The 27,563-nt window shown below is 37.7% G+C and overlaps 1 protein-coding gene across 5 annotated transcripts in view; it reads right to left on the bottom strand.

Moving 5' to 3' along the window:
• The window catches only part of MMS22L (MMS22 like, DNA repair protein), an 82,806-nt gene that overhangs the window by 16,964 nt on the left and 38,279 nt on the right, over positions 1-27,563 (bottom strand). For all 5 annotated transcript variants that reach the window (XM_032443446.2, XM_015858862.3, XM_085541888.1 and 2 more), the window contains 2 exons: positions 5,912-6,102; positions 3,332-3,482 (listed from right to left, as the gene is read on the bottom strand). In XM_032443446.2, coding sequence (XP_032299337.2) covers positions 3,332-3,482; positions 5,912-6,102 — 342 coding nt within the window. The remainder of the gene's footprint in view (positions 1-3,331; positions 3,483-5,911; positions 6,103-27,563) is intronic.

Genomic DNA, 27,563 nt, shown 5'->3' with positions numbered 1-27,563 from the left:
TAATTTCACAGTTCTATCTGAACTGCCAGCAATCAACACCAAACAGTTTTATCTGAATGAGGTTATAACTTCACACTGATGCAGCTTAAACTATCCCAGCCTTCCACAGAAAGCTAGCTCAGGTACCCCAAACCACTCTGAAATCCGCCCAGTCCCAACTACATGTAAGGTAAAAAAGATCTCCTTTAGAAAACAAGGATGGGTTCTGTTAGATAAGAGAAGAAAACATATAAAGGAGATGAGAGAGGAAACTGCAATACTTGATGTACACTTGAAAATGTATATATTTATATATTTATGTATGTATTCACACACACAGCAAACCTGCTGTAAATACTTTCAATAATTCACTCTTGCTCTTCCAGACAAGAGACAGGCTGGAATCAATGGCACCATCAGCACTCAATGTGCAACCACACTACTCAGCTGGTCAGGATTGCCAAAATTCTATTTATTCCTAGGTACATCAGTCCCGTGTAATTAACTCTGCAGAACCTCCTTGCTAATGGACAGCAGATCTGTTCTACACTCTCTTTGCAATTCCTACCAGATGAGCTCCTCATGTGCTTCAGGTCACCAAAATTTCTTGGAAATAGCGAAACATTTTTCTTCGAGAGATTCTTCCCCAGTCAGTCCGAGCTGCTTTGACTTTAATGAAAAATGCTTGTATTTTCTTGATATATGTACATATAAATCTACTTATTTTCTACTGAATTTTTATTCAGGCTTGCAACAGGGAGTCCAGAAGGTCCTGTGGAAGTCAAACTGGATTCTGTTCCTCACTGAACGTCATTAATAAAGGTTTCTTTTGTTTCTTTGTTGCTTTGTTAAAAGCAACGACAACTGTACATTTTGTCTGCACATCCCTGCTGAAAGAGGAGACTAAATGCAAACAAGGACCAAAAAATACAAGTTCGAAAATTAAATTCCATTGCCCAAACAAAAAGCACCAGAATGCCTATGTAATGTGTAAACAACAAAAAAATCCAACATAACCCTTACATAATTTGGATGCATGCAGCTGGTCTCTATGGACTCAGAGGATTACAAAAACACTCTCTGCTGCAGACACATCCCTACTTCTGTTACTTCCTTGCAGGTGGGCCACTGAGGCATCTTCCTGAAGCTGGAGAGAAATACATTCTCACTCCTTCAGAAAGAAAAGAACAGGAACTACCTGCTATAGGCACGATGAGTGGTTCTTTTAAATCAGTGAGCTTATGCACATGCTGAAAGATAATTTAAATCTGTTCTAATACTACCATGTACTACACAACACTGATTGGGAGAGGAACTTTAAGCACTACTGCAGTAGAAATACCAAAGCTTGTGCATATGTTCCCAAGGGCACAGCTTGCCCATCAGAGCTTTTATTATCAACACGGAAGTAGCTGATAGGCAAAACAGAGCTTCCATCTGAAAGAGACTAGGCTGAGCTTGCAGGGTGTATAACAGCCTCAGCAACAAAATAATCTTTTTACTTTTTAACTGAGAATGTTTGATGTGAAAATTATTACAGCACAGTAACCATGAAGTCTTAAGATTCCAGCACTTGAGACACTTTGATAACTTTTGCTCTACAACTGCCTAAGGTAAATAAGTACTTTAAGCACACTGCAAAATAAATAAATAAAAAAATAAAAGCAAAGAAAAGCCATTAGCATACAAGAAAATGAAAGTATTTAGAGTTCAATACAACTGCTAAATTCTATCAAATAAAGTTGTTCATTCACAAGGAATTATAAGCTCCCAGTAGCTCTGCTGATGAAGCAGGAATGTTTATATTCTAGGCTCCGATACTCCAATTTTTACCTTGCTGGGCAATTTTGACAATTCTCCTTGACGTTTGGCAATTGCAACCTTTGCTTATGGGCAAAAATATGTGCCTGGGTGCAAGAGCTTTATGCTCCATGCTCCCAATGGGAGATTTCAAGAAAGAAGCAAGACAGACTCCGAAAGAAAAAAATGAGAAAGACGGAATGAGAACAAATGAGAGAGAAGCAAAAGGAGAGAGAATATACACACATATAAGCGGAAGACATATCCATCACCACTGAACTATGAAACCATTATTATTTCCATTGGGTTTTCTTGAAATGGATCCGTGAACATAATAACATTCTCACTTACTCCATGGCACAACCCACAAGAAGAAAGGCAAGAGCCTTTCATTCTTAAACTGGCACTTAGAAATAGAAGTTTAAACACCTTTGGAGTCCAAGATTCACCATTGTTCTTCTCCATTTTTTCACAAGTATTCTAACTGCTCAACTAGTTCACCCCAAAAGTAACATTCTTCACTTTTGAGTGAGACAAAGAGGCAAAGATACATTCATTCTCTAATCTCTCACTTCTGTTTCCAAAGCCTGAGTCAGTAACAGAGGAACACACTATGAAAAGAAATACTACCCAAAACCATCCATCATAGGCTTATGTGGGCCTTTTAAGGGAAGTAAAATTTCTCAGCTATATAAAATTCTAACAGTATATAGTCCTGGAGAATCTGTTCTAGCTGACCCTACTCAAGCAGATAATGGGACCAGTTAGACTACTTTAGCTGTACAGGTTCCTTCCAACACCTAAGCAGTTCTGTTAAAATTCATCATTGGTATGTAAAACATATGAATGTGATCAATTTTCTTATCCTATTATTTAATTTAAAGCATTCATTTAGCAGGTCTCAGAAACCAGAGCTCCATGAACATTAATATGTGTTCAGAAAGTGTTTCAAGCTTGTGAAAAAGAAAGTTTTAATGCATGCATTTTCTGACAATCATTTTCCTTATATTTTCAATACTATTCAATCCCTCCTTCTCAGCTCCCTGCAGAACTTCCTCGTTTAAAGAAAGCGAAACAATTTAATATTAATATTAACTAGATAGTGTCTTCAGACTTCTGCAATAATGTCCATTTCAGCTTATTAAAATAAGATTTAAGTTTTTCTGTTAAATGGTATAAGAAGAATAAGACCAGTACTTTTAACAAGAAATTTTAGAATTTACTGAGTTTCAAATTAAAGCACAGCTGGGTCAGGAGGCTAACACTTTGCCAAACTCATTCTTACCTATTGTCCTGACATATTTTGAGCATCTTAAACTATTTATATGTAAAAACAAACATGAAATCCAACCAACACAACTAACATCTACTTCATGCCATTGAATTCCAAGAAAATACAATACTTTCAAGAAATTTAATACTTCAAAAAACGCTCAGAAGCTGGGTTAACTTAATGAAATGTTGCTGTTTGAAAGAACATTTTGCCAAGTCTGAATAAGGAATGAGAAAGTACTAGAAGAACTTGAAAGAACAAGTAGTTGCAATTTTTCACCTGTTCTGAATTAGGTGACTCAGATATCTAGACACCAGGTGAGGACACACCATATCATCCCATCCAAACAGCTGCATCATTGATAGAACAGGTTGTGGCTGAAGATCTGATAGAGCTTTGCTGGGTATATCCAATGCCAACAGTGCAAAACCTGATTTAAAAAGAGAAAAACATAGTACTATGTTAATAGTTTATCAGTACATTCCTCTTTTACAGAAAATGAAACACACACACACAAAAAGACTTAAAGTTAATTACAAATAATAATGTGCATTTCCAGAAGTACTGGAAATCTCTAGCACTGGGCAACTACTGGAACAGATAGCATTTGTAGTGGAAATGCAAAGTCATAGCCTGAAACAGTAACTGCACCTGGTGGGAAGGCAGGGCCAACCCAGGGGGACTCTGGAGGTAAGGTAAGGAGGTAAGGACACCTCTTGCTGGAGAACTTCTTCTACCTGAGGCCTTCCAAAGGTAAGTAGCTCTTTTCCGTTATTTCTGTAGCTGCTGCATGTGGGCTCAATCTCATTTGCTGCAGCCAAAGATATTGTTACCTGACTATTACCATGGTACTTTTCATTCCATTATTGTATTACAGCATGTATGTGCATGGAGAAAAAAGTAGTAGTCTCTGTACAGAAAGTATAGCTTCACCACTGTGTACCTTGTACATGAAAGTACTAATGTAGTTCTATAGGGTTTAGTTTCATATACTTTTACACACCTCTTGCAGGGGAGAACTGTATTTAGAAAGGATTAATCAGTAGAAGCTACAGACCTAGAAAATGTAGTACTACTTTGGTTAATATAACATAACCTTCTGCTGTTCCTACTAGATTTACTATGGAATCTATAGCCAACACTGCCAGCATGAAATTTTCTATGGTACCATTTTTATGCTGGAAGTAACAAATGTGTTTAGTGTAATCTGAGATGTTGAGGAGTTACTACGTAAGAGCAAGTGAGTGACATCAAATAAGTTGGGGAAACCTACTTTGGAGGGCATCAAGATAACAGGCTCGTACTAATGAAGTATGTATATAATATTAATAAATTAAGAGAATTATTTACAAAACTGCATGCATGGAGAAGTCCATTTTGATTTTGACAAAAAAAAAAAAAAAAAAAGGTTGTTTTTTAGCATCAACAATAAGAGTGTTGTAATTAATGGTGTAGGAATGGTTTATCTTAAGCTATGAAGGACTTCACGTTTCCTTATGCATTTCAGAATAAGAAAGGAAATCAGACTGAGTCCCCACTCTGCTTTAGGCAAGGAAGCACTTTGTGCCAGTCTTCTCCCAGGTTATCACATTGTTTCAGCAGCATCTGCCATAACATTGGTGAGAGAGAAAAGGAAGACAAAAATAATAATGTGAGTCTCGGGCTATTTGCCTGGCAGGGGGAGCAGGAGAGCTATGACAGCTGGTCTCTCCTCTGGGCTGCAACTTCTAAGGCAAGAAGCTCACACAGTGTGGAAAGGGTTTGCCTTATCCTGAGTAATACTGCCTGACGCATCTATATAAAGCAGGTCACAACTGCACTCCACTACTTCTAAGCAGAGTTTATAACAGGCTGCTCTTCTTGCTATTTCACTGTGTTAATATAAAATAAAAAGAAGTAACACTGTAGGGAATGAATGAAAGTTATGACACTAACAACCTCTTCCTTTGATTTGTATTGCTGTTTTCTATAAATGTTGCAGCAGCATGAGACCACTACCACTGCATGCTGCCTCCTTCATTAAAGTCACCTACTAACTACTGCAGAGCTGCATCAAATGAAGGGTCTTTTCATGTTTCTATTGCCAAATCAGTGCTTCGCAGCTTATCTTAAGCTAATTCATATCATGATGGGGAGAAAAAAACCCCACATTTTTCTAAAAGCTCTCTATTTTAGCTAAATGAATAGAAGATAATTGTAACTGCAGAATACAATGCTAACTACTGGCAGTAAAGATGAAAATGAGATATTTTCATTTTATTCAATGACATGCTGATTCTCCTGCCACACACTGAGTACACATACGTATAGAATATTGTCTTTCAAGATTAACTTCTCAGTGAAGGCAAAATGAAAAATTAAACTGAATTATGAAACAGTTTTATGACCATGACATGACCATAAAGGTTCAGTAAAAAAACACCGGTCATTTAATCAACCTTTCACAAACTGTCTCCAGATGTAAAATATACAAAAAAACTGATTGAATCACATGCATAATGAAGGGTACAGTCAACACAAAGTTAAGGTAAGCTTCTGCAAAAAAGATATAAGATCTAGATATGGTGAAATAAGTTATTCTCGTTGTTATTGTATAGCATTTGCTGTGGTGTTCATGGTCTGTGACTAGAAGAAAAAAATGTCAGGCTTGTAGTGGAGTTCTCACTCTGGTTGTATTCTATCAGCTAATTCAACAATACATTACTTGTTCTTGTCAAAATATTTAGCACAGAGTCAAATTTCTTGCAATTATACATATTAATACATGGAAGCAGAAACACCCCAATGTAAAATCCTTTTAAGTTTGTGACCTGGAACATTGCAAAAAATCCAGTGCTTGCATGGAGGGTCAGTGCTAACCTGCAGCTGTATCAGCGAGCTGAGGGGAAGGTGGCGTTTGCGACATTCTCTGGCTCTTCAAATAGGGAAAGAAATTTCTCCAGAGAGCACTGGCGACAGCAAGGTGGTGCTCTTTAGCCACTAATGGGAGCTGAGCGTTTGAGTCTGCATTCCCTGGTTGAAGTCCCTGGCTTACACGTTTGTGCGCACTCCTAGGGAGAAACAAAAACAATGTTTACATTCAATAAATGAAAAATGCAGATCTTTTAAAAATGCATTTACAACTACTTTAAACAGCAGAGACTGAGAACTGAAAAATCATTTGTGAAATTAAAACCTTTATGCGAAAGCATTATGCATACCGGTTATTTGATGGATGAACGATGGCATATTAAGCACCATAAAGTTAATGTTAATTACTAATGTCAACCATTAATTATATGCTTTTTAATATGTCAGATCAAAATGAGGAATAGGCAGTTTTAAAATGAATATCTGCATTTTGCAACTGCTAGCATGACAGGAAAGTCTGCTTACTATCCAACGCCAGCTGCTCTTTAAAATTGTTGCCAGTCAGGTTTTCGGGTTGTGTTGTGCGCAGCAAATAATGGCAAATGATTTTGATCAATTGTAAGGCTTCCTTTGGAAGCTTATTTCTCATTTGTAAAACCTCACTAGATACAAGTTTTGATAAGGGAAAAGATTCATTTTACCCTGATGTGCTGCAGACAATTAGGTTTGACAGCAATGCCCACAGCTTTGTTAGTACAGTAAGGACAAAAGTTACCACTACACATAACTCCCATCTCTTCCTGAGACAATGTGGCATGAATTCAATAACGCACTCAATTTTCTTTGATTCTTCTAGTACCATTCCTGCTACTTAATCTAATTTGGAAGTTGTGACTTTCTAGAGGTTTAATAGAGATATGTCTGCAGGGAATCAATGTTCCCAGAGAAATGGGGGTTGGGGGGAAGCATTAATAAATTTGTCTGGAGAGCAGGATAGGAGGCATTATGGCACTGGGCTGATCAACTAAATAACATGCTTATTAAAAACAATCCGTAGGAATGCACTATCATTCCTGTTCCTATTTATCTTCTGGTCAACTCAATTGAGATTGTGCATTAAAGCACAGGCAGCATTATTACATTTGCTTTATTAAATTCCATAAACAGCACTGTAAAGTCAGAGTCGAGATATTTATAAGATTATGGCAAACAGCAGAGGCATCGAGACTTATCTTAACACTAACATTCATAGACTATATTGCATTTGCTTTAATTGCTGTTGTCGAAATCTCAGGAGTTTCACAAACAAACAGTTCTCCTAGATATTCTTTTGGGGCTCACCCTAATTTGAAATAAACAAAAGCAAAAATCTCCAGCCCTCAGTGCCCTCCTGGGAATGTGGGAAAATTATAAAAGAATTACACAACTCACAGCACTCATTAGGACATCTGAATTGAATAATTTTAAATAAAGAGTAGGCTGGCTGCAAGGCCTTCACTTACTAGGGGATGATATTAGAAAAACATCTGATTATACTAAAATAATATCCAAAAATTCTGCCTGACACGTAGTTTAAAACATAAAACACACTGGATGTCAAAGCTAAGGATACCTCATGCCTGCCTTTGGGCACCCATTAGTTTCAATTGGACGGACAGTAAGAAAATTGATAATCAACTACTTTTTGAATAGCTACATTTAACAGACATGGAAGGGTATGTAACATTAGGTGGAATCAAGGGTATTCTTGAGAGACAGCTTTAGTCCAAACACAGAACAGAAGCTGGAGATTCTAAGCCTATCATTTATTCCCTGTGTGGCTTCACAAAATTCATACAGCCTTTCTTAGCCTCAGTTTCCCAGCCATGATATTTGGATAGTAAGACAGCTTACCCTTTAAGGATGCTATGAAAACAATCTATGCTTAGAAAGTGAGGATTATATTCAGCACGTCCACTGGAATTTTTATTTACAAGGTATATTCTCCAAGTCAACATGAATTGAAACAGAAACGAGATTAGCAGTAAAAGTCAAGCAATACTTCCTTGGGAGTCTCTCTTATTAAAAAAGGACAAAGGGTGCAGAAACTGTGAGGTCTAGAGGACAGTTAATGAATAAGCAAGAGAAGGACTGGAAAAGCAAGTTAAAAATATATTGTTGTCCATTAAACAAAGAAAGGTAAACAGTAAAAGCACAAAGGAATTCTCTGTTCTTTTCTTAAGAAAGGAAAGTGTGATTCCTCATGGTGCAGAGTATCAAACCTCCAAGACTAAATTCTGTCCAACTTACATTCAGACTAAACTGTAAAACTGCAGAAAGACCTTTCTGTCTCCTCTAAGCTGTCTCTCCAAAGAAGGGTGGCTTGCATCTCCTTTAGACATCTATGCAAAGTAGAAGGGTGTACAGACTTCCAAAGTAAGGTAATACATCTCTGTGTCAGTGGAAGGGCAACACGTACAAATCAGTGTTTATGTTTATTCATAGTAACCTACACAAATGCTTGCAATAACATAAATGCTTAGGATCGATGGAGCATCAATATGTGCTGTGGTTCGTGTGGCCAGTGGCTTCCACAATTAAGTAAATTTATTTAATTCCATAAAAATGCATACAAATACAATTTTAGTTTTTATTCAGACTTCTACATTTTTCTGTCACTATGCAAGCATACCATAAAGCATCACCCATGTTCTGAAAATGCATATGTTTGGTTTTTTATTACATTAAGACCTCTGGAACCACCAGTTGTCTCATTGCAAAGATAATAATTTGGCGTAATTTCTTGTTTTGAATCCTGAATTTTCTATTTTTGTAACAAGAAGTAGCTGTGGTGTTGTTGTTTTCTTTTTTGTTTCATTTTTCTATCAGATCATATAAACCCTGGGTTCATAAAATAAGGGAATGTTTGTGCTACATGAAATAGGGTTGTGCTGGATGTATAGATATAACAGCATAGGGTTATTTTTTAAGTCCTATACCTGGAGAATGAATTGCAACTATTTATCTAGACATGAGTATTATAATCATAAAATCTGCCTTTGCTGCCTCAATCTTGGATTATTAAAACTGAGTGAAACCTCGGGTCAAACTAGAGAAGTAAGATGCACCAAATGGTGAAGCCTGCCCATATAATGGGAACAAGTCACTATGAGTCCATAACCTGCTATGTTTACACATTGGCTTCTAGACACTAATTCAAACTGCAGTGGTTCAAAACTGTACGATGTTGACAGAACTTCTCTCTCTGTTCCTGCTAAGTGCTACCAGGGATACATGCTGCCATTCTCAGAGGCTCCCAGACCACAGATACAGGCACTGTTTTCTTCACAGATAGTACTCCTAGACCCTCTGCTCCCAGACCACATAAATTCAGTCACAGTATCCAGAAATCCCAGATGCACAGCACAGCTAAGAATAAACTCAGGCAAGTCCTTTCAGAAGACCTGAATAACCTTAGGATATTGAAACAAAGAAATAAAAAAAAACCAAACCAACCCAAACTAACAGAACCAACACCCTTGGATAAATCAAGGCAGGCTGAGTAGAGACATATGACTATTTCCAAAATCATAAATGGCTTTGATGTTTGGAATTTCAATTTCCAGCATCAGTCCTTTCAAGGAGAAGTCAGCAGAAGCAAAATGAAACAAAGCATTATCACACTTAGATTTGAAAAATGGAAAATATATCCTCCTTGTTCTCTGCAGATCAATGGACTGAAATAGCACTTCAACTTGGAGACCTTTCTTACAAAATCTGTCTCTTTTTGCCTCAAGATTACCAGTGCAGTTTTGTGTTCTGATATACCAGCAGCAAAAACATCATGTCTTACTTGAATATTGCCATCAAGGAATTCAAAGTGAATGATCTGTCTGGGGGAAGCTGAAGCTTCTTCAGCAATGGTAAAGCTTTGAAGATTTCAGTATAAAATTTCAGTATAAGGAATGAAAAAGATACGGAGGTTAGTTAATGCTGGAATAAGAGGCGTATGGGTTTTGCTATCAGTGAAGACATCAGAAGAGCCTTACATCCTCTCAACAAATCCCAGACACAGAAGGTGTATCAGCTTTTTGGAAAAGTGCACAACAACAACAGAAGTATCAACTTAAAGTCACCCCAAAATTATAAACCATGTTAAAGAAAATTATTTTTTTTCTGCTGAAAAGATTAGTGATGAGCTGTACAACAAGGATACCACTGAAACCCAAAATAAAAGAGGCAACGTTGCAACACTGCTCCATTTCATAAGAATGCTTTTGCTGCCCTTCCTCCCTCACTTGTCAACATAAAGAAATTAAATGGCATTACTACAGAGAGGAGAAAAAAGGGCTTTCCTGTAGAAAACTGTCCAGCCACATTTTCTGTGGGTGTATTAATTTTACTGCAGTGATACACTCAATATTTGCACTGCTACTACAGATGCACAACTGTGAGATCTCTGCTAGACAGCAGTTCACTCAGCTTGAATGAACAAGCAATGTTTACTATGCAGAGTTTCAGAATTTAGTCCATAATTATTCACCTGCTTTCACTTTCTTCAAATGCTGTAATGCATCAATGTTTCTTTAGTAACTTTATCATTTCTTCTCCATTTCACCAGAACTAGAGCTTCTCATACTGAATACAACCATGAGAAAGTTTTCTGCAGAAGCAATACGCATTCCCATTAACTAGTCCTATCCTGAATTAAGAGAAGAGAGATCCTTGTACACCCTCAATATATCTTTCAAAATGATTATGTATAGGTATTCATATAGTTGACTGTCATGCCACTTAATTACACAATAGTTATTGAAAATCACAACCTCAGAACTTATGTAATTGATCAGTACAGACACCAGATCCCATGTTGAGAAACTCACTGTTCTACTTAGTAATTTGCTCAAAAGAATTTACTTGCATCTGTGCTTCACATTTAGTGAAAATTGCACACTTATGTACATTCCTGAAGCCATGTTTTAAAATGCAACAAATAGTGTGAAATAATACATTTATAGAGAACATTCATTAATTTTATATATAACTTTCTAATATACATTTGATAAAAAAAAGTTAAACGTGGACTAGCATCCAAAAAGGCAAGGAGAAAGTGGACACACCTGGGTTCAGGCCTGCTTTCATGCAGTATCATGGAATTCTATCAAGTGACACCCTACATGCACACCAACTCTCCCATCACCTTTTTTCTAAGTAGAAACTAACTCAGGACAAAAAAAGTGTTAAGTTCTGGCAAAGTCACTGATCTGGACCATCTGGGGGAGAAGGAACAGGGTTCTGATGTGGCATCATGAAGATCCTTTACACCCATAAGAACAGTGCAGCATTACGCCAGGTTACCTCAAGAAGCAGTCAAGTCTCCATCTCTGGAGACTTTGGAGACTTAGCTGGACAAAACATGGCTGATGTGACCTAATGTAGGTGGCAGTCTATCTCTGAGCAGAAGGTCTCAGAGACCTGCATAGGTTCCAACCAACACTTCTATGATACTTGTAACTCAGCACAATAATGTTCAGTTTAGACACAGACCAGCTTCTAATGCACCAGACTGGAAATCATTAGATGCACTTCTCCAGTATATGGGAAAGCTGGAACCAAGCAAAGAAATTACTAACAGCTTGCAACTGAGAACTGTGATATCAAACTTATATCATACAAACTGATTAAATAAGACATGATGATATCTTTCTTGTTGGTCAGCATCTATCTCCAAGTTTGAAGTACCAAACCACATAATTCTGCTTCTATGTGCAGATTCACAAAATGACTCTGGATTCAAAGAAGTGATACAGTAGTTGCACAATGGCATCCCTGGAAGAAAGTACTCCAGCCTCACCAGCTATGCTTAGATACAGGTGGAAAGTCACAAATATGACATTTCCAAAACCCTTACTAAAGGCTTTCAGCTTTTTCCAGATCACCAGTGACTGATGTCACTGCTTAACAGGTGCATAAAAAGGTAAACCTTCTTTCGAATGCAAGTGGGTAGGGTTGCAGAGCTTTGCACTGAACTCTTTGTTATCAGTGTTTATTAGGTGCACTGATATCATACTTACAAGAATTTTAAGTGCCAAAACATCAAGTTTATGATCTCAAAGTGCCTGAGCTGATTGCTAAACAATGGAGGTCTGTGAAAACAGCCTTAGTGTCTCTGGGCACACACACATTAGAGGTTTAAGTATCAGTGGAACTTCAGTGGTTAAAATAGAGTCCCCTGCAGACTTCCAAATACTTCCACGTTAGGCAGCTTCTGTGTAACACGCATTAAGACAGGTGACTAAATTCTACGTAAGTCTAATTCAAACATCCAAATCCTCTTTAAAATCTGTTTCTAAGCTCTTTGGGACACAAGTTCTTTTTATATCTTTTTATACAGCGCACATTATATTGAGACTGGTATGACTGCAGTAGCAATGTGACAAGAGTAATCCTACCTCAAATTAGGATCTCTCAACTTAAGTTGTTTCCATAGCTGCAAAATATATGTACAACATTTCTGTGAAGTTTCCTAATACTCAGGCAGCAGCACTTTCACTCTGATAACTTAAAATAACTAAGTAAATAAAAAATACCAAATTTTAACCCACCTTCAGGGAAATAAAAAGTAGGTTTTAAAAGGATAAGCAACATGATAAACTTAAGGCCAAACCCAACATTTCCCATCAGTTAAAAGAAGCATTTGAAGAAAAAGAAATTGTTTGTAATGAAAGTGTTGGCACCATGCACACCATAGTGACAGCATCCTCACAACCACAGAACTGTTACGCTGACTGTACAAACAGAACTGCAAAAACCATGATAAAATATGATCAAACATTAACGTGTCTCCATCAGCACAGTATTTATGAAATTGTCTTAGTGTTCTTCCTGCAGTTTAATCTGCTTCAATAATCCAAAATAAACTGCGTGTTTAAATGTTTACTGCAAAACAGATGTCAGAATAATACGCCTAGTTGTGTGTGTGTGAGATATCAGTGACTGGTGTGATGATTGAGGGAAAATGAGAGGAAGGATGCTTTTCAAAACTGAACCATCCAGGACTCAAAGCCTTAATTCATCCATTTGTGCACAGCAATATGAAGCATAGAAAAAGTGAGCTCATATATGCTGGATGAGACAAGAGGAGGGACAGATGGATATAAGGGTTAAAAATCAGGGCACAAAGAGATCTCGAATGCCTGAATCTTAATTCACAAACTGACTGCTTAGTAATCAGAGCACTGTATTTTGACCTGGAAGTTCCTAAGGTGCCTAGAATTCATCTGCACGCTCCTAAATGTCCACAAATGCCCTGAGCTGAGCTGTCTCCACTGTCTCCATCTACTGGAGCTCAGAAATCGGATGACCAACTCATGCCAACAAAAGCAAGGCGTAGAAGTAGACGCCTTAATTTTAAAACCTGAACACACATTTATTATATAACAATCAATGAGTTACAGCCTCAGGGAGCAAAGTATCACCTGCATCATTTTGATAAACTGTTTTTGAGATCCAGCACTGCTTCTGTGAATTTTACATTACATCACTGGGAAGAAAAAAGAAAAAAAGAAACAAAAAACACTAAACCACTAATGAGAAGCAGAGCTCATCGTGCTCCAGCATTATGTCCTAACCACTAGGTAATCCTTTGGACTACCTGTTCAAGCATGCAGCTTCAGCACTGGGACTCCACAGTGGCTGCGAGTACAGAATGCAGATCTTCTTGACAATTCTGGGCCCCCGCAGACAAAGACCGGATTCAGTCTTTCAGTGGTCATTTCCTGTAGGTATTAAGCAAACCCCCACACAGGAGACAAAATTTAGGGGGGTGATTTTTTGGAAATACTTCTTGCCCTATGCTTATAAAAGGAATGAAAGTGCTTAACTCTGGTTCCTGATTTCCACTCCATAAGATACATGGCTAACACTTAGCAAACCAACTAAATTACAGGCAACTAATTTCTTCACCAGAGCTTCGTTTTATGTTTTTAGATGCTATCAAAACATTCAAAGTGGTCTGATGTGAAATATATGCTACACATGTCAAACAAGCTACTGTTCAATTGGATCTGCTACTCTAGGCCATCAGAGCCGGAGAGCCTCTGACAACTTGTGAGAAGCAGTCTTCCAAGTTCCAGCCTCCTCTTCCTCACCTTTCAATTTACTACAGTCAGTGCCTGAGCAGAAGCAGACTGCGTACTTTCTCCCAGAGCATACAATAGGCTTAAACAGAGCCACTTTAGTTTTTCATTGACAATATAAATCTTCAAATCTCAGTGGAAGAAACTACTATATTCCTATTGTTAGTAGCTCACGGAAAGAACAGACTCAATAGTTAAGAAGCATCAAATGTGACAATTTATACAAGCAATGTAATTAACATATATAAAAATCTAGGTGATCATCCTCAGTCAAACAATGAGAGGCAGCCCACTGACATTCAAATCACATGCATCAATTTAGCTTCATGTCATCTTTCTAAGTAAAATAATACCATCTGAAAGTATCTTAAACTAAATGTCTCTGCTTAATTACAAAACATAGGAAATCTCATAAAATACAAACATTTTCAAATAAGTTTAAGTACAGTTAACTATTGTAGACAACTACTTTTTCCCTTAAAGTCAAAGACTAAAGCCAAGTTTCATTTCTCAAACATTACTTGGGATATTCACCAAACTTATGAAAGAGTGGGGAAAGAATTATATGAAGAAATGTGGAAAACCTTCATATAGAACAGTGGGCAGACAGCAAATGCTGACAAGTTTAACTCTGAAAGAATAAATAAATAAATAAACAGAAATGAAATGACCTCCAAGCACAGCCATCTCTCCTCTCTTCTATTATAGTACTTCTTTGATCACATTCTTCCTTCCTCGACCTTTCCCCCATGCACTATATGGTGGAAGAAAGACATGGAGAATGCGACAGCCTGTCCTGTCCTTCTGACTCTCCCAGACAACTGTGGATGCAGTGAGACTTGCAATGATCCAGACCATACAGATGTCATAATCGTGACATGCAAGTGAAAGCTGTCATGGAATATTTTTACAAGCATTCATATCTGTTGCTGCTTGATGTAGGTCTTAACAAATATATAGACAAATGGGTCAGCAGTCTACTCCAAACATCTCTTATTAAATCACAAGATACAGCAAGCACCTGGAAAAGAAATAGCACAGAAAATCACGGAATGAGAAAAAGAAAAATCAATCTTCCCTATGGGCTGGATTCCGTAAATCCAGCAAGTGTCACCAAAAGACAAGATTCTATAATATGCGTTACTGGAGGTAGGGCAACACATCCTGATAATTTTTCAAGCACGATTTTCCAGAGGAAAGGCCTGTATTCATCACAAACACAAAATCTCAATACATCTTGCTTTGTTTTTGTAAGTTACTGGCACATATGTAATACTGTTTGAATGTAGAATGCTAGAAAACTTTTTTATTACTTTCAAGCATTTGCTTCCTAAAAGAAACCCATAGTAAATTCACAAAACATTCACTATTTTATCAGCGATCAAACAGTGTAACAGTCACTTTAGTTAACCACCGAATATTTTTAGGACATGGTTAGGCTTGATGAGTATCCTCTGTCTAAGTTCAGGTGGAGAAATGTCCACTGCAACATCTGTATGATCATACTAATACGTAAGGTCACTCTAAAAACAATGCCTCCAATTTATTTCATGGAAAACACAACAGATATGAATAGCACAGTAACACTATTTGATTGAACAAGTCCTCAGCTACAAACTATTTTTCAGCAGTCACCACCATTAGCTATTCATTTTCACCAGCAATAAGCAAGAGCCTGCATGCCACACTCATAAAACTCAACAGCAGCAGAGGTGACCCACTGTTTTACATCTGCTATGACAGTGTTATTGTCAAGAAGATGTTGCCCACACCCTTCATTGGCCCAAACAGATGGAAATGGGAAGGTATCAAATCTGGACTATACAGTGGAGGATTCACATGTCACCACTCTGTGGAATGTCATTTTGTCTCCAGCTTTAGTGGCGATACCATGTCTCATCAGTGATAATGATATGATCCAGGAAAGTGCCGCCTTCAAGCTTGTATTGGTTCAACAGGTCCTGACAAACTTGCATATCTAGTATATGGTGTTCTTTGTGTTCCTGTGTGAGCATCTGTGGGCCCTGCCTAGTGCAAACTTTGTGGCATTCCAACATTGCCACTATCGTTTCTAAAGCACTGAAACTGATGCTCAGCTCCATACACAGGTGTCTGGTATCAATCTGCCAGTTCATGCAGATATATCGACTAAGACTCTTCATTTTGTGGTGTGACAGCTGTGCATGTCCATCCAGAACGTGGCTTGTCCACCAAGCACCTCACTGTGCTCACATTCACAGTTAGGTCTCCACAAATCTTCAGCAGCTGTTGATGAATGTCACTGGGTGCCATTTTTTCCACACGGAGGTATTCATTTCCATGCCTTTGCTTCATATGCACATCTATGTCAGATGCCACTTTGTCATATTGCCCCTCTGCTACCATCTGTCACATGTCTACAAAATGTAAAGGAATACTGTTGGGAAGGTTCAGCCTCTACTGCCATATCACCAACATCCACCTCTGATGTCATGGGCCAACGTAATAAAATAGGAGGCATTATTTTCAGAGCAGCCTTTGTAAAAATACCAATCTGTATGTCACAGAGCTCATGTCCTGATATAAAAGATTCTCACCTCCACTGGAATGGGAAGTGTTAATGCACCAAATAAAAGATTATCAACTTCAGTTGAATCATGTGAAGATTATCAATATAGCAGCAATGTACAAAGGGGATTCAGTGAGGTTACTTAGTTTAATATAATCCTCTTTATAGCTAATAGCAGAGTAATAAGAGAACCTGTGTTCATCATGGATAGCTTGCTGAGTGTACTTAGTAATACTTTTAAAACACACAAGACCAAGAAATCCCCAACATCTTTATTATGCTCAAAGACAAAGTAAAGATATAAGGACACACGACCCTAAAAAACAAAGGCCAAGAAAAACCAAACATCCAGAGCTCCAGAATATCAGTTAGCATTGTCTCCTCAACCCTTCCCAAAGGGTGCAACAACATCACCAAAATGACAAGTTGTTATGACCATAATTCAAATGCAAGCAGTAAGCCTTTAGACTACTTCTGCTAGGTCTACTGAGAAGGAATAATATATATGCTTCAGCCAGCCCAGCAAAGTTGTACCAGAGAACTGCTCTCTTTTCCTAACCACAGTTAACTAAGATAAGGTTGGAAGACCATCAGAGACAACTAAGCCTGTGCGAATTCAATTTAACTACTTCACATTTCAGCTTGTGGAACAGTCTTGGGAAAACCCTGAAATTAATTAGAACTCAATTGCAATGTACCTTTGTTACCTTCAGTGGTATTTAGTCAAGTTACCTTATGTCAGTACAGTACTGAAGGGGAGCTAAGACTGCAGTTTTTGTTATACCCTTAATGCAGAGGCAGTATAAACTGGAATGCACGCACATGTAGACACAAAGTTACCCTAAGCTATCACAGAATATTTTCTCAAGTGCCAGCATACTCAGTCCCAGAATTGCTATTGGTTCCAACCAACCTAACACAAAAATCCCTAATAAATTCCCCTGCCAGATGCAAAACTTCACAACAGTAAACACGACTCTGGCTCTGCTGCTCTTTTTCGCCAGGGCTCTCTTCGAGGTGGATTGGGAACAAGCTGGGAGCCACGTGTGCTGACTCAGACTGTAAGTTGCAGGACTCAAAACAAGTTCCTCGCACAACCGAAACATCCTCTGTAAGAGGCAGGCATTCATCCACATGGCAGTCTGTAGGGACATTGAATTGTGTGAGGGGAGTTTAAGAGAAAAACCCCAACTCAATGACCAGTGACAGCACTTACTACCAAAACGAATAACAGCATATCAAGTATTCTGATAGCAAATGTCATATGAAGTATTTCCAGTCACAGCATGGAAAGAGCTTACAGGAATCATTGGGAATTCTGTGATTATCCCTGGCTGCAAGGTGCCACAAAACATTTGCTTTAGGCTTTTGTTCATTGTTTGTTTTAAACATGGAGTTATCTGTTATATATTTGCTAGAGAACTACTGAGAATTTGCAATTACATTTCTGTAACTTTGAATTATAACTCAGTATTTTCTTTTTTATTTTTATTTATTTTTATTTTTATTTTTAATTTCTGTATTTAAGATACATTGCTAAGATTTCTTTCTGAAGTATTTAATTTTTCAAAGAACAGGAAGTCTGGATCACTTCAGATCACCTTTATTCAAGTTCATAGCCCATTAGGAACATAAATTCTAGCGTACATCATAAAGGGAACAGGTAGTATTAGCTGTTATGTTTTTAGCTATAAACAGCAGTCACTGCAAGTACACAAACCCGTTCTTAACAATCTTCCATGAAAGCGAATAGTCCCAAGTTTGGTGGTTTTTAAGCTTCTTCAAAATATTCAAAATTCTTTTGAGTTCACTCAACCCTGTCAAGGCCTTTCAAGCGAGCTGATTAATTTCAAAATTCTAAAAAGACACTGTGCATTAAACAGTATTCTGGTGTTATCTGCAACAGAAAACATCAGAATAACACCTAGAATAAATACTGTTGAGCACAAGCCCCACATTCTCCATTCTTAGAGATCACTGAACTGCTGGAATTGGAAGAAACCACTTGATGTCACCTGGTCAAACCCCAGCTCAAAGCACAGCCAATCTCAAGTGACCCTAAGGTCAGAAGTCTTACAAGCTCACTTAGAAACTTCTTGCAATGTTTGGTTATCCTCACTGTGAAAATTTTATTCTTATATGTAATAGACATTTCTTTCATCACAGTCTCAGCTGATTGCTTCCTACCTCTGCCTGAAGGGTCTGATTCCATCTCATCTGCTACCTCTCATTAGATTGTTGTATAAAATGCCTTCTTCCCATCACCACCCAAGTCTCTTTGTCTGAAGGCTGAACACCTTCTCTGCCTCATCCCACAGGACACACACATACTCCACACACTTCTACTCAGCTTAACAGTCACCTACTTGACTCAACCCAGTATTTCAAGAATTTCAGTGTTCTTCTTGTCCTGTGAACCCAGTAGGTTGCTTATTTGTAAAACAACTTATCAGAAAGAAATTCCTCAAGAACACAAGGTCAACAAAATGTGTCTACAGCTACATAATGGCTGACTCCATGACCAACAAATTTTCTGAGAATTTACAAGCTAATCCTTTGTCGTTACTGTCTCATACTGCCTTTTGTTCAGAAAAAAAAAGTCCATGAGTTATAACAACTATACACAGTTGAACTGGATTACCAATCAGCTGGTCCTGAAAGGCTTGTGCTGAAACTCCATTTGAGGCACTACTATTTCCAAGAAGTATCATCCTGCCTTTAGCTCTTCCCTGGGATTCTGAAATGAAAAAAACTCCAGCTGACTGCTATTGTGGCAAAAGAGATTCATGTTTTCTTCCAATATATTGTTTACACCCTTTAAAAAGGTAATTTTTCACATAGCAAAAATACAAAAAAAAAAAAAAAAAAGATAAAAAATACAGCTTAACAGTTTGACCTAAATCAGACTCCCTTAGCATTCCAAGCCCAGTAGTTTAATGGACTTCCCATGCCAGGGGTCAGACAGCCACATTATGTATTAAAATAGAAATCTATTTGAGCTCATGGTGCTTCATTCAAATGAATTAAGAACACACACATCAGTCTGGAAAAGCTTCCAATCTGAAATATGTGATGGTAAATTTACAACCAAAGATAATTAAAATTCTTCTTAGGCAAACCATGAAAATCAAAGTTTGGTAAGTGGCTTGAAAGAAATACACTGAGCAACTTCATCTCTCTCAAATGTTTTCCTTGACTACAACTGTAGACACAGTTTTCTCTCACTTGGCCCCAAGAAAAGAGAGAAAACTGGTAGAATATCCATCCATGCGGAGTTGGTATCACCTCAGATGAAAGTTCCTTATCTGATCAGATGTGAAAAGGACTCTGGGGTTAACCACACAAAGTCCTGAGTGGAAATGAAGGAACAGTATCAAGGAAACCTCAAATACTGAACATCAACAAGTAATACTATTACTCATAGTTACTTATTTGGAACATAAATTTCCTTCAATATACCTGCCTTAATATTGCAAATGCATCACTTGGTTATTATCACACCATTCTTATTCTTCAGGTAGGAAGTCTAAGAAAAAACTTGGAGTTTTTTGTTTCTATTAATTTAAAAGAACACTGACAGAGGAACTCTAGTTCCATTGTAAAAGTCTACGCATTCAGTTTTTAAATGAAACTCTCCCATTCCTGAAGTTGCCTTTGCAATCTAGTAGCTTGCTGAGCGTCATCTACTGTAGATAGTTTAGCAAAAATAAATAAATAAAAATCTTTCTCAGTATGGCAGAAAGCAGGAAGGCAGGCAAACTTCTGCTTGAAACAGTGAAGAAACTTATTTCCAAATTCTGAAAAAAAAATACTGTACTTTGTCCCGGATAAATCAATTTTGTTTCTTTTTTTTTATGGAATATCTCTACTGTTGAAGGATGCTGTTCACATAATGTATCTTTTTAGTGAAGGAGATTACTTTGGGTACAAAATATCCCATACTAACATCGCTCCTAACATGCGGTAACAGACAGTAGAACTAATTTTCTGTCACTCAGAAAGAACCATGGGCTTGCTAAACTTTTATCATCATCCCCTCTGAACACAGTAAAAATCCCTGCTAGAACTGATGGTTTATTAGATCAAAGCTACCATCAACAATGTCAATTCTGCCTGGTCACGTTAACAGGAAAATGTTTTATGAGTTCTACCACTGGGCATCCATTTAACTTCCAGCACCAGCTATGCTGTAAAACCGCACACATAATTTATTTGGTGACCTGCGTGTGTGGGAAGCATTATCTATGTGACACTTCTCACAGTCTGACAAAATGCTTTGATTTGTGCCATTCAGATGCTTGAACAAAGAGTTTAAGCAATCACCAACAACAGCTTTTATCTCCAAATGTGATAAAAGTGTAATACTATATATACATGAGAGCAACCCATTGCTTTAAAGAGCAGATTTGATAAAATAGAAGTGATTGGATAAATATTACATTTTCATCTTGTAAGTATCTTCTCCATTAAGTTTAAATACCGAGTAAAGTTCATGTTTATCTTCACACCACTTTTAGCAATTTCCCCATAAGATATTCCCAATGCCTTCATGGTATCCATGGGAACCTCTTTGCTTACATATAGCTTAAAATACACATCCATTCCAATTAGGTGCAGTAAACAGAAAACAGCATTCGTATTTCCTCAAGCTACTGCCGTCTTTTCTTTCAGCTAGGAGTCAGCAATCTTTGAAACAATTCCAGGTTCAAGTTTGCCACATGCAGACAACGATACAGGTATCCCACCAAAGTCTGTTCCCTGTGTCACAGAAGAATCCATTTGATTACTCCTAGTAATACATACAGTATACAAACACAGGTAACTAATCAATTCCTGCATAATTCCAGCAATACAGATTCAACAACTTACTGTCTTTTCTTTCGGTGCAGAGGTATTGTTACTACTCTGCAAGATTTCCAGTGCTTTGGCTATTCCTTCTCTATATAATAAAGAGCATTTTATGTATAATCATCTGACACATGCTGCATTATCTTCCAAAAGAGACTCACCTCAGAGAGGAAATAGGCTCAATATCAGTAATAACTACTATTTCATTGTTTTTCATATGAAAACAGAAAGGGTGTTAAGAGTAAGAGCTTGCAGTGCAGAATTTCCATTCTATTCTGATTTTTAAAAACATTCTTCTTCTATGGGCCCGCTTGGTATTATTTTAAAATTCCTTATTTTGATTTCCCTTTTGAGAAAGCTGCTCAACAAGGTATTTACTGATGCTTTTACATAACAAACACTGCAGGAAAAAGCCAGCATGATTCCAGGGACACCCACCTGCTCTCACCACTCTTTAATTCTGTTCAGTATGCCATGACCTTACTACATGGCATTAGGTGCCACAGAAATACAGTATTTTGCTAATAACGGCTATACACAAAAACAATTGTTTAAAGTTTTCTATGCAGCTGTTAAGAGAATTCAGAGACCCTGCAAGACACACGGAGTTAAATGTTTAAGCAGTTTTCCTATCTCGTTCTTCAAAACCTTAAACTAGAAAATCCCTAGAGTGAAAAGTCAGAGAAAGGCTACCATCCCCTCTAGGGTTAAAAGATGCTTTTGTAAGATTTTAGGTCAGATTAACCTTTTGCTCAGAATAGGGCTGGTTATTGGTTTTATTTTTTACTGTCTTTAACACAGGTTAAAAAAAAGAAAATCAATATGAAGCGAGACAAAGGGCTCTGGAGGCCCTGGCTACACCAGCTTTTGGTTTGGCTCATGCACAATCTTACAACATGCTGAGGCTGGGAAGGATTAGCCTGCTTGTGTTGAGTAAACCGATGATACTCAATAAACAGTTTCTGTTGTAAACCCCTTAGGACGTGCAAAGCCACACTAGTTGGCATTAGACCAGATAAGCTGCCGAACCAGCTGTAATCTCATTTAGAACTGAGCTGATCCTCCTGTCCTTTCATTCCACAGGATCAAAGCAAACCACTGAGGAGGCAGCTGTATTATAGCAGCAGTGCTTGCTGGATGCGGCAAACATTTCATAAATTCCTCTCCTTGAAGCAAGCCTGCACATAATCTACCCAGAGCCAGTTCAATCAATGGATTTCTGAATTCATTAGTCTTCTTATTACAGGATAACTGTTTTTTCCAAACAGTGTGGTAGGTGTTGCAAGCCAACTTTGCAAAACAGCTCTTATTGCTGACCATTTCTTTCTGGTAATGTGCCTTTACATTTTTCTTGTGCCACATGAAAATGATTTAAATCACTTCTGTGCAGTATTTTTTTTTTAAAGACTGGAAATAAAACCAATTCACATATATTCAAGTAGGAAGCACTGATATATATTCATCCACACATAATTACATGCTACCTGCTCGTATTCTTCCATGCATCAGTAATAATGACCAATGTTTTCTGAGCTTAATGACAGCAGATGATAATAGTGAAAGCAAAGATTATATCATTGTAGTAGCATAACAAATACAGACTGAAATTACAGATGTGAAAGGAGCCATCGTAAGAAAAAGATTTCTATTTGCCTGTTACTCTCTGTGTTCTTGGAAATTAGGAAGAAGAAATATTTTCATTGTTGAAGAAATGAGCAGCACAATTTAAGCAAAAACACAAAAGCAACAGGTCTTTTCAAAGTAAGCAGAAAATGAAATCCAAGACACTGGAACAAATAAGACTTGAGGGTGAAACAGTCAATTTCTGTCTGCACACTTTGGAGTTTTCACTGCATGATGCTAGGTAAAAAAAAATAATAAAAGTAGAGAGTAACTTTAAAAGCTTTAGAAGAACATATAGGTATAATTCAGAAAATGGGTCAGCCTTTCCTAACAGTGAAGTGTGCAATACAATACACTCATACACAAGATAAAGTAAAATTAGACTTGTAGCTTACATCAGAATAGCCAAATACTATAAAAAACATTTTTTTCAGTCCTTCTTTGAGTTAGCAATTATGTTACCTGTTAACATAAATATCAAAAATTTCTGCTGGGGTTGCATTGGCAAGAAAAGGATCTAAGAATATTGCTGTACTAAAGTGAGTCCTGTACTACACACTTCACATTAACGGTTTGTGGATCACTGCTTGTAGAAAGAACAGTAGCCACAGGGCTAACTAAAATAGGGAAGGCCAGATAACCCGGACGGCTAAGGTAAAAAAGTGGTGTTTGTGACTTACTGCTATTTGCAGCCAGTATAAATATAAAATACAATCACACATGAATACAACAGACAGGATCCCTCAGAGCAAACTGCTGCAAGTTACAGAGCACAAGACCGTGTGTCAGTAACCTACACTGCACAGATCTGTTGGATCTCTGTAGCTGTCCATTAATGTCTTTAGTCAGGGTAATAAAAAGCTTCAATAAACACCTGATTTTATCATACTCTAATACAAGCAAATGCTTTGCAGCAGATTACACAAAGTAGGTGCTTATTATGAAACTTCAAGCACTAAAGCACAGATGTTCTAGAGCATGTTACAGGCAGCTGGCAAAGCTAAACAAAAAGTATTGTACCTATCATATACAGACATGTTAAAAAACAAAATAACAAATAATCCACCGTACATCTCTTCCACAATCACACAGAAACCATCTGATGTGTTAGTTAATGATTCCCCTCTCTCCACTTCATTCTTCAACCATAAAGGGGTCCCATTTAACATAATCACTTAATAACAGCAAAGTGATGGGTATCAGAACCCTAATTCTTCTAATATTTGCAAAATCCAGCTCTTTGTAATAATAATAACACCATGATAGCAAACTGTAAAACTGTGTAATTATACTTTAATTGTATTGTGAGGCATGCATTAATCACAAAGTTTAAGTACCAAGGATGGAATTATAATAATTCTGTAAAACAAATTTAAGCTAGCTAAGTAGGTCAGAACCACTAGCATGCAACAGGAGACCTCTGGGAATTTATCAGTTAATGGCTATTTATGTGCAAATGAGTGCCCTCCAACCCTCCCAAATCCTGTGTAGCTGAAGGGTATTTCTGTTAACCAGGAGCATGCTTAACTGCTGAGGCATAAATTAAACCATTTATTTGAATGATTTTAATTCTCCTCTCCCCCCACCCACTCTTACTACTTCCTCCACCCTCCCTAGCAGCACAATTTACAGTATTAATTTACATCGAGATCGGATTGCTGAAGAGTTTTCAGAAATTAGCCTGTTTCAAGGAATTAATCCAGAGTTTTGTGGCAATACGGTGGAAATCCTTTCATAGCAAACTCTAATGAAACTCCTTAACAACCTCACATTCTAAACCCGGAGAAGACAATTAAGGTCAAGGAGGATGTCATCAAATATATTTTCTGTCACAATGCTCATATTGTACATGTATCAAAAGTTTTCTTATAGAGAAAGAAAACAGCAGAAGTTTATTGGCCGTAAGAAAGAGAAAAATCTTCAATTTTTTGACTCCAAAAAAAACCACCTGTAGTCATCAGGTCTCAGAAAAATATAGATACCTTTACAAAATACTCAGAAACAAAGTGTATGGGATTTTTATCATGCTGTAAAATGTGCAAGATGTACAGACAATATAGATGATTTCTGAGCACCTATAATTTTAACATTTACTCAGAACAGCAATTTAACCTCAAGATTCACTCTTATGCTTATATTTTTGTGGTTGTTTCTATTTGTTTTGGTTTTTTTTTTCTCCCTAAGCACAAACAGACATTTTCTTGCAAAGTCTAGTGTCCCACAAATAATAAAACAGTAAAAGTTTGATTATCCTAACACCAATTAACCATAGCCCCCATTACTCTAAACAGGGTCATGTCTCCCCAGAGTCTAATAATTACATTGCAAAGTCCCCCGACTGCCTGCACTCACTCTGTGATATCTAGATAATCAGTACAGTGCTACACTTAATTATTATGTAAGAAATAAGATGACTATAGTATTTTACTTGCTGATGTCATCTTTGCACTTGATACAAAACTTGATGTAAACAGAACACAACAAACATGGACACAAATCTTTCACAGCTTTAAAATATTTTAGGCAGACACCTGAAATGCTTACTCAAGTATTATCAAATGCATGCCACCAATAGCTAATCAATATATTCCCATCCAAGAAAACAAAGAACATCAATGTAAATATTTGCTTTTCTTCTCCATGTTGACTTGATGTAAGCAAAACAGGAACACAAAAAGCAGCAGAAGAAAATCTTACTGCCCCGGCAAGTCCACATCAGTTTCCTGTTCCTCCCTTCTCCTGCCCCTCAGAAAAAGATGCCACACATTCAGGGCTACAGCACACACTCCTGCTGAGTGCGTAATGGCTGCCATGACTGCCTGCATAGACCTCATATTGCCGTACAGAACCCAAGATGTTTTTGCTTGTTAGTATGAATTTGCAAGACCACACATCAAAACAGAGCCTGCATACCATTCTTCTAATAAATGAAGAAAACTGTTTGATAAAAAATTTCACTTGTGTGTTTTCTTACAGAAAGAATGAGCACAGCTGTATTCTGAACCACTGAAAGCCCCTTGTTACCTCTATTCCCTACAGTGAGGAGCTGCAGCCTTGATTATGTCTGTACCTTCCAGCCATTGGCAGGGGCTCAGTATTGCCCTAAGGCTTTAATTAACCCCGATTAGAGATAAATATGGCCTTCTGGTTGTGAAAGAGGAGAGAACTGATAGCACCTCCAGCCTATCCAAGAATGAAAGAAGACACTGACCATTTTTACCTTCCTCTACTTGGTCCACCCAAGAACAGTGTCAGAAGGGGACTCCCTCAGGAACATGAAAAGATGAACAATGTACTCATTACAGAGTATGCTCCATCCTTTCCATTTTGTTTCTAAGGAAGACAGATGAGCTCAGGCTTATTTCACGTTATGCATATTTTCACCGTTTAGTACCACTGGAAGACAAACTGAAACATTTAGGCTTCAGCAATTAATGGCATTTGGACTTGCTCCAAGCCAAATAAACCATGGCAATGCATACATTCATGTCCTGGATCAATTAGCTTTCCTTAGAAAAAAAGTCTAAAAAGCATTTCCAAAGTATTTTTTTTCTGAGCAGATTTCCATACTTGACCACAAAACCGCATGAAAACCCAGCACAACCAGAAGACACTCCTGTGCAGGAAGTGCAGGCCACCCTCAATCAACCCCTGATGACCTTCCAAAAACCAATATGGCAGAGAAAAGACATTCACCTTTTCTCCTCTTTCAACAGACAGTAAAGAAAGCACAAACATGATTATAAACAATGCACAAATTAAAATGAATCACTGATTTCTTAAGTTATTTTTTATGACATTACAGTTTCTGCTATAGTTTCTCTACTACTTGCTCATTTCACTAAGGTTTTGCTCTGCAAGCAAAAGCACAGATTACTGTGTAGGAAAGTAGCCTTACTAATCCAGCACCAGCAGCCATTCCTTTCTTTCAGATCACAGAAACAAGCGAAAGACTGGGGAGTATCTCAAATTATTTAAGGAGTCCATCTCAGCTCTCTGAACAGCTTACAAGGACTACTCCATGAAATGTTTGTCTAAGATAGTTCCTAAAAGGAAAAATTACATGTGTTTTCAACTTCTTGCAGTCAGACAGAGCACCAACTCTTGCAACCTACTCTAAATAGCCAAGCTAGCCTATTTCTGCCAAGTATTAAGACAATTTATTCTTCACTAGAAGGGAGGACGACAGTGTCTTCTTTCCAACAGCCTTTTTCATGCCAGCTAACTTCTAGCACATCTCCCTTCAGTCTTTCTTAGTTTCCCCAGACTTCTGTGAATATCCAACTCTCATCATTTACTTCCGTGAATCTCCCCAATCTTCAATTTATTCATAAACATTCCTCAAAATTATAGAATCATAGAATCACCAAGGTTGGAAAAGACCTAAAAGATCATCCAGTCCAACTGTTCACCTATTACCAACAGCTCCCACTAAACCATGTCCCTCAACACAACATCCAGTCATTCCTTGAATACCCCCAGGGTCGGTGACTCCACCACCTCCCTGGGCAGTCCATTCCAGTGC

Source organism: Coturnix japonica, chromosome 3 (genome assembly GCF_054131305.1).
Source record: "Coturnix japonica strain WE chromosome 3, WE-NBRP24, whole genome shotgun sequence".
In the NCBI taxonomy this organism is placed as follows: Eukaryota; Metazoa; Chordata; class Aves; order Galliformes; family Phasianidae; genus Coturnix; species Coturnix japonica.
The sequence above is the reverse complement of the archived record's forward strand: the minus strand, read 5'-3'. Positions and strand labels throughout refer to the sequence as shown.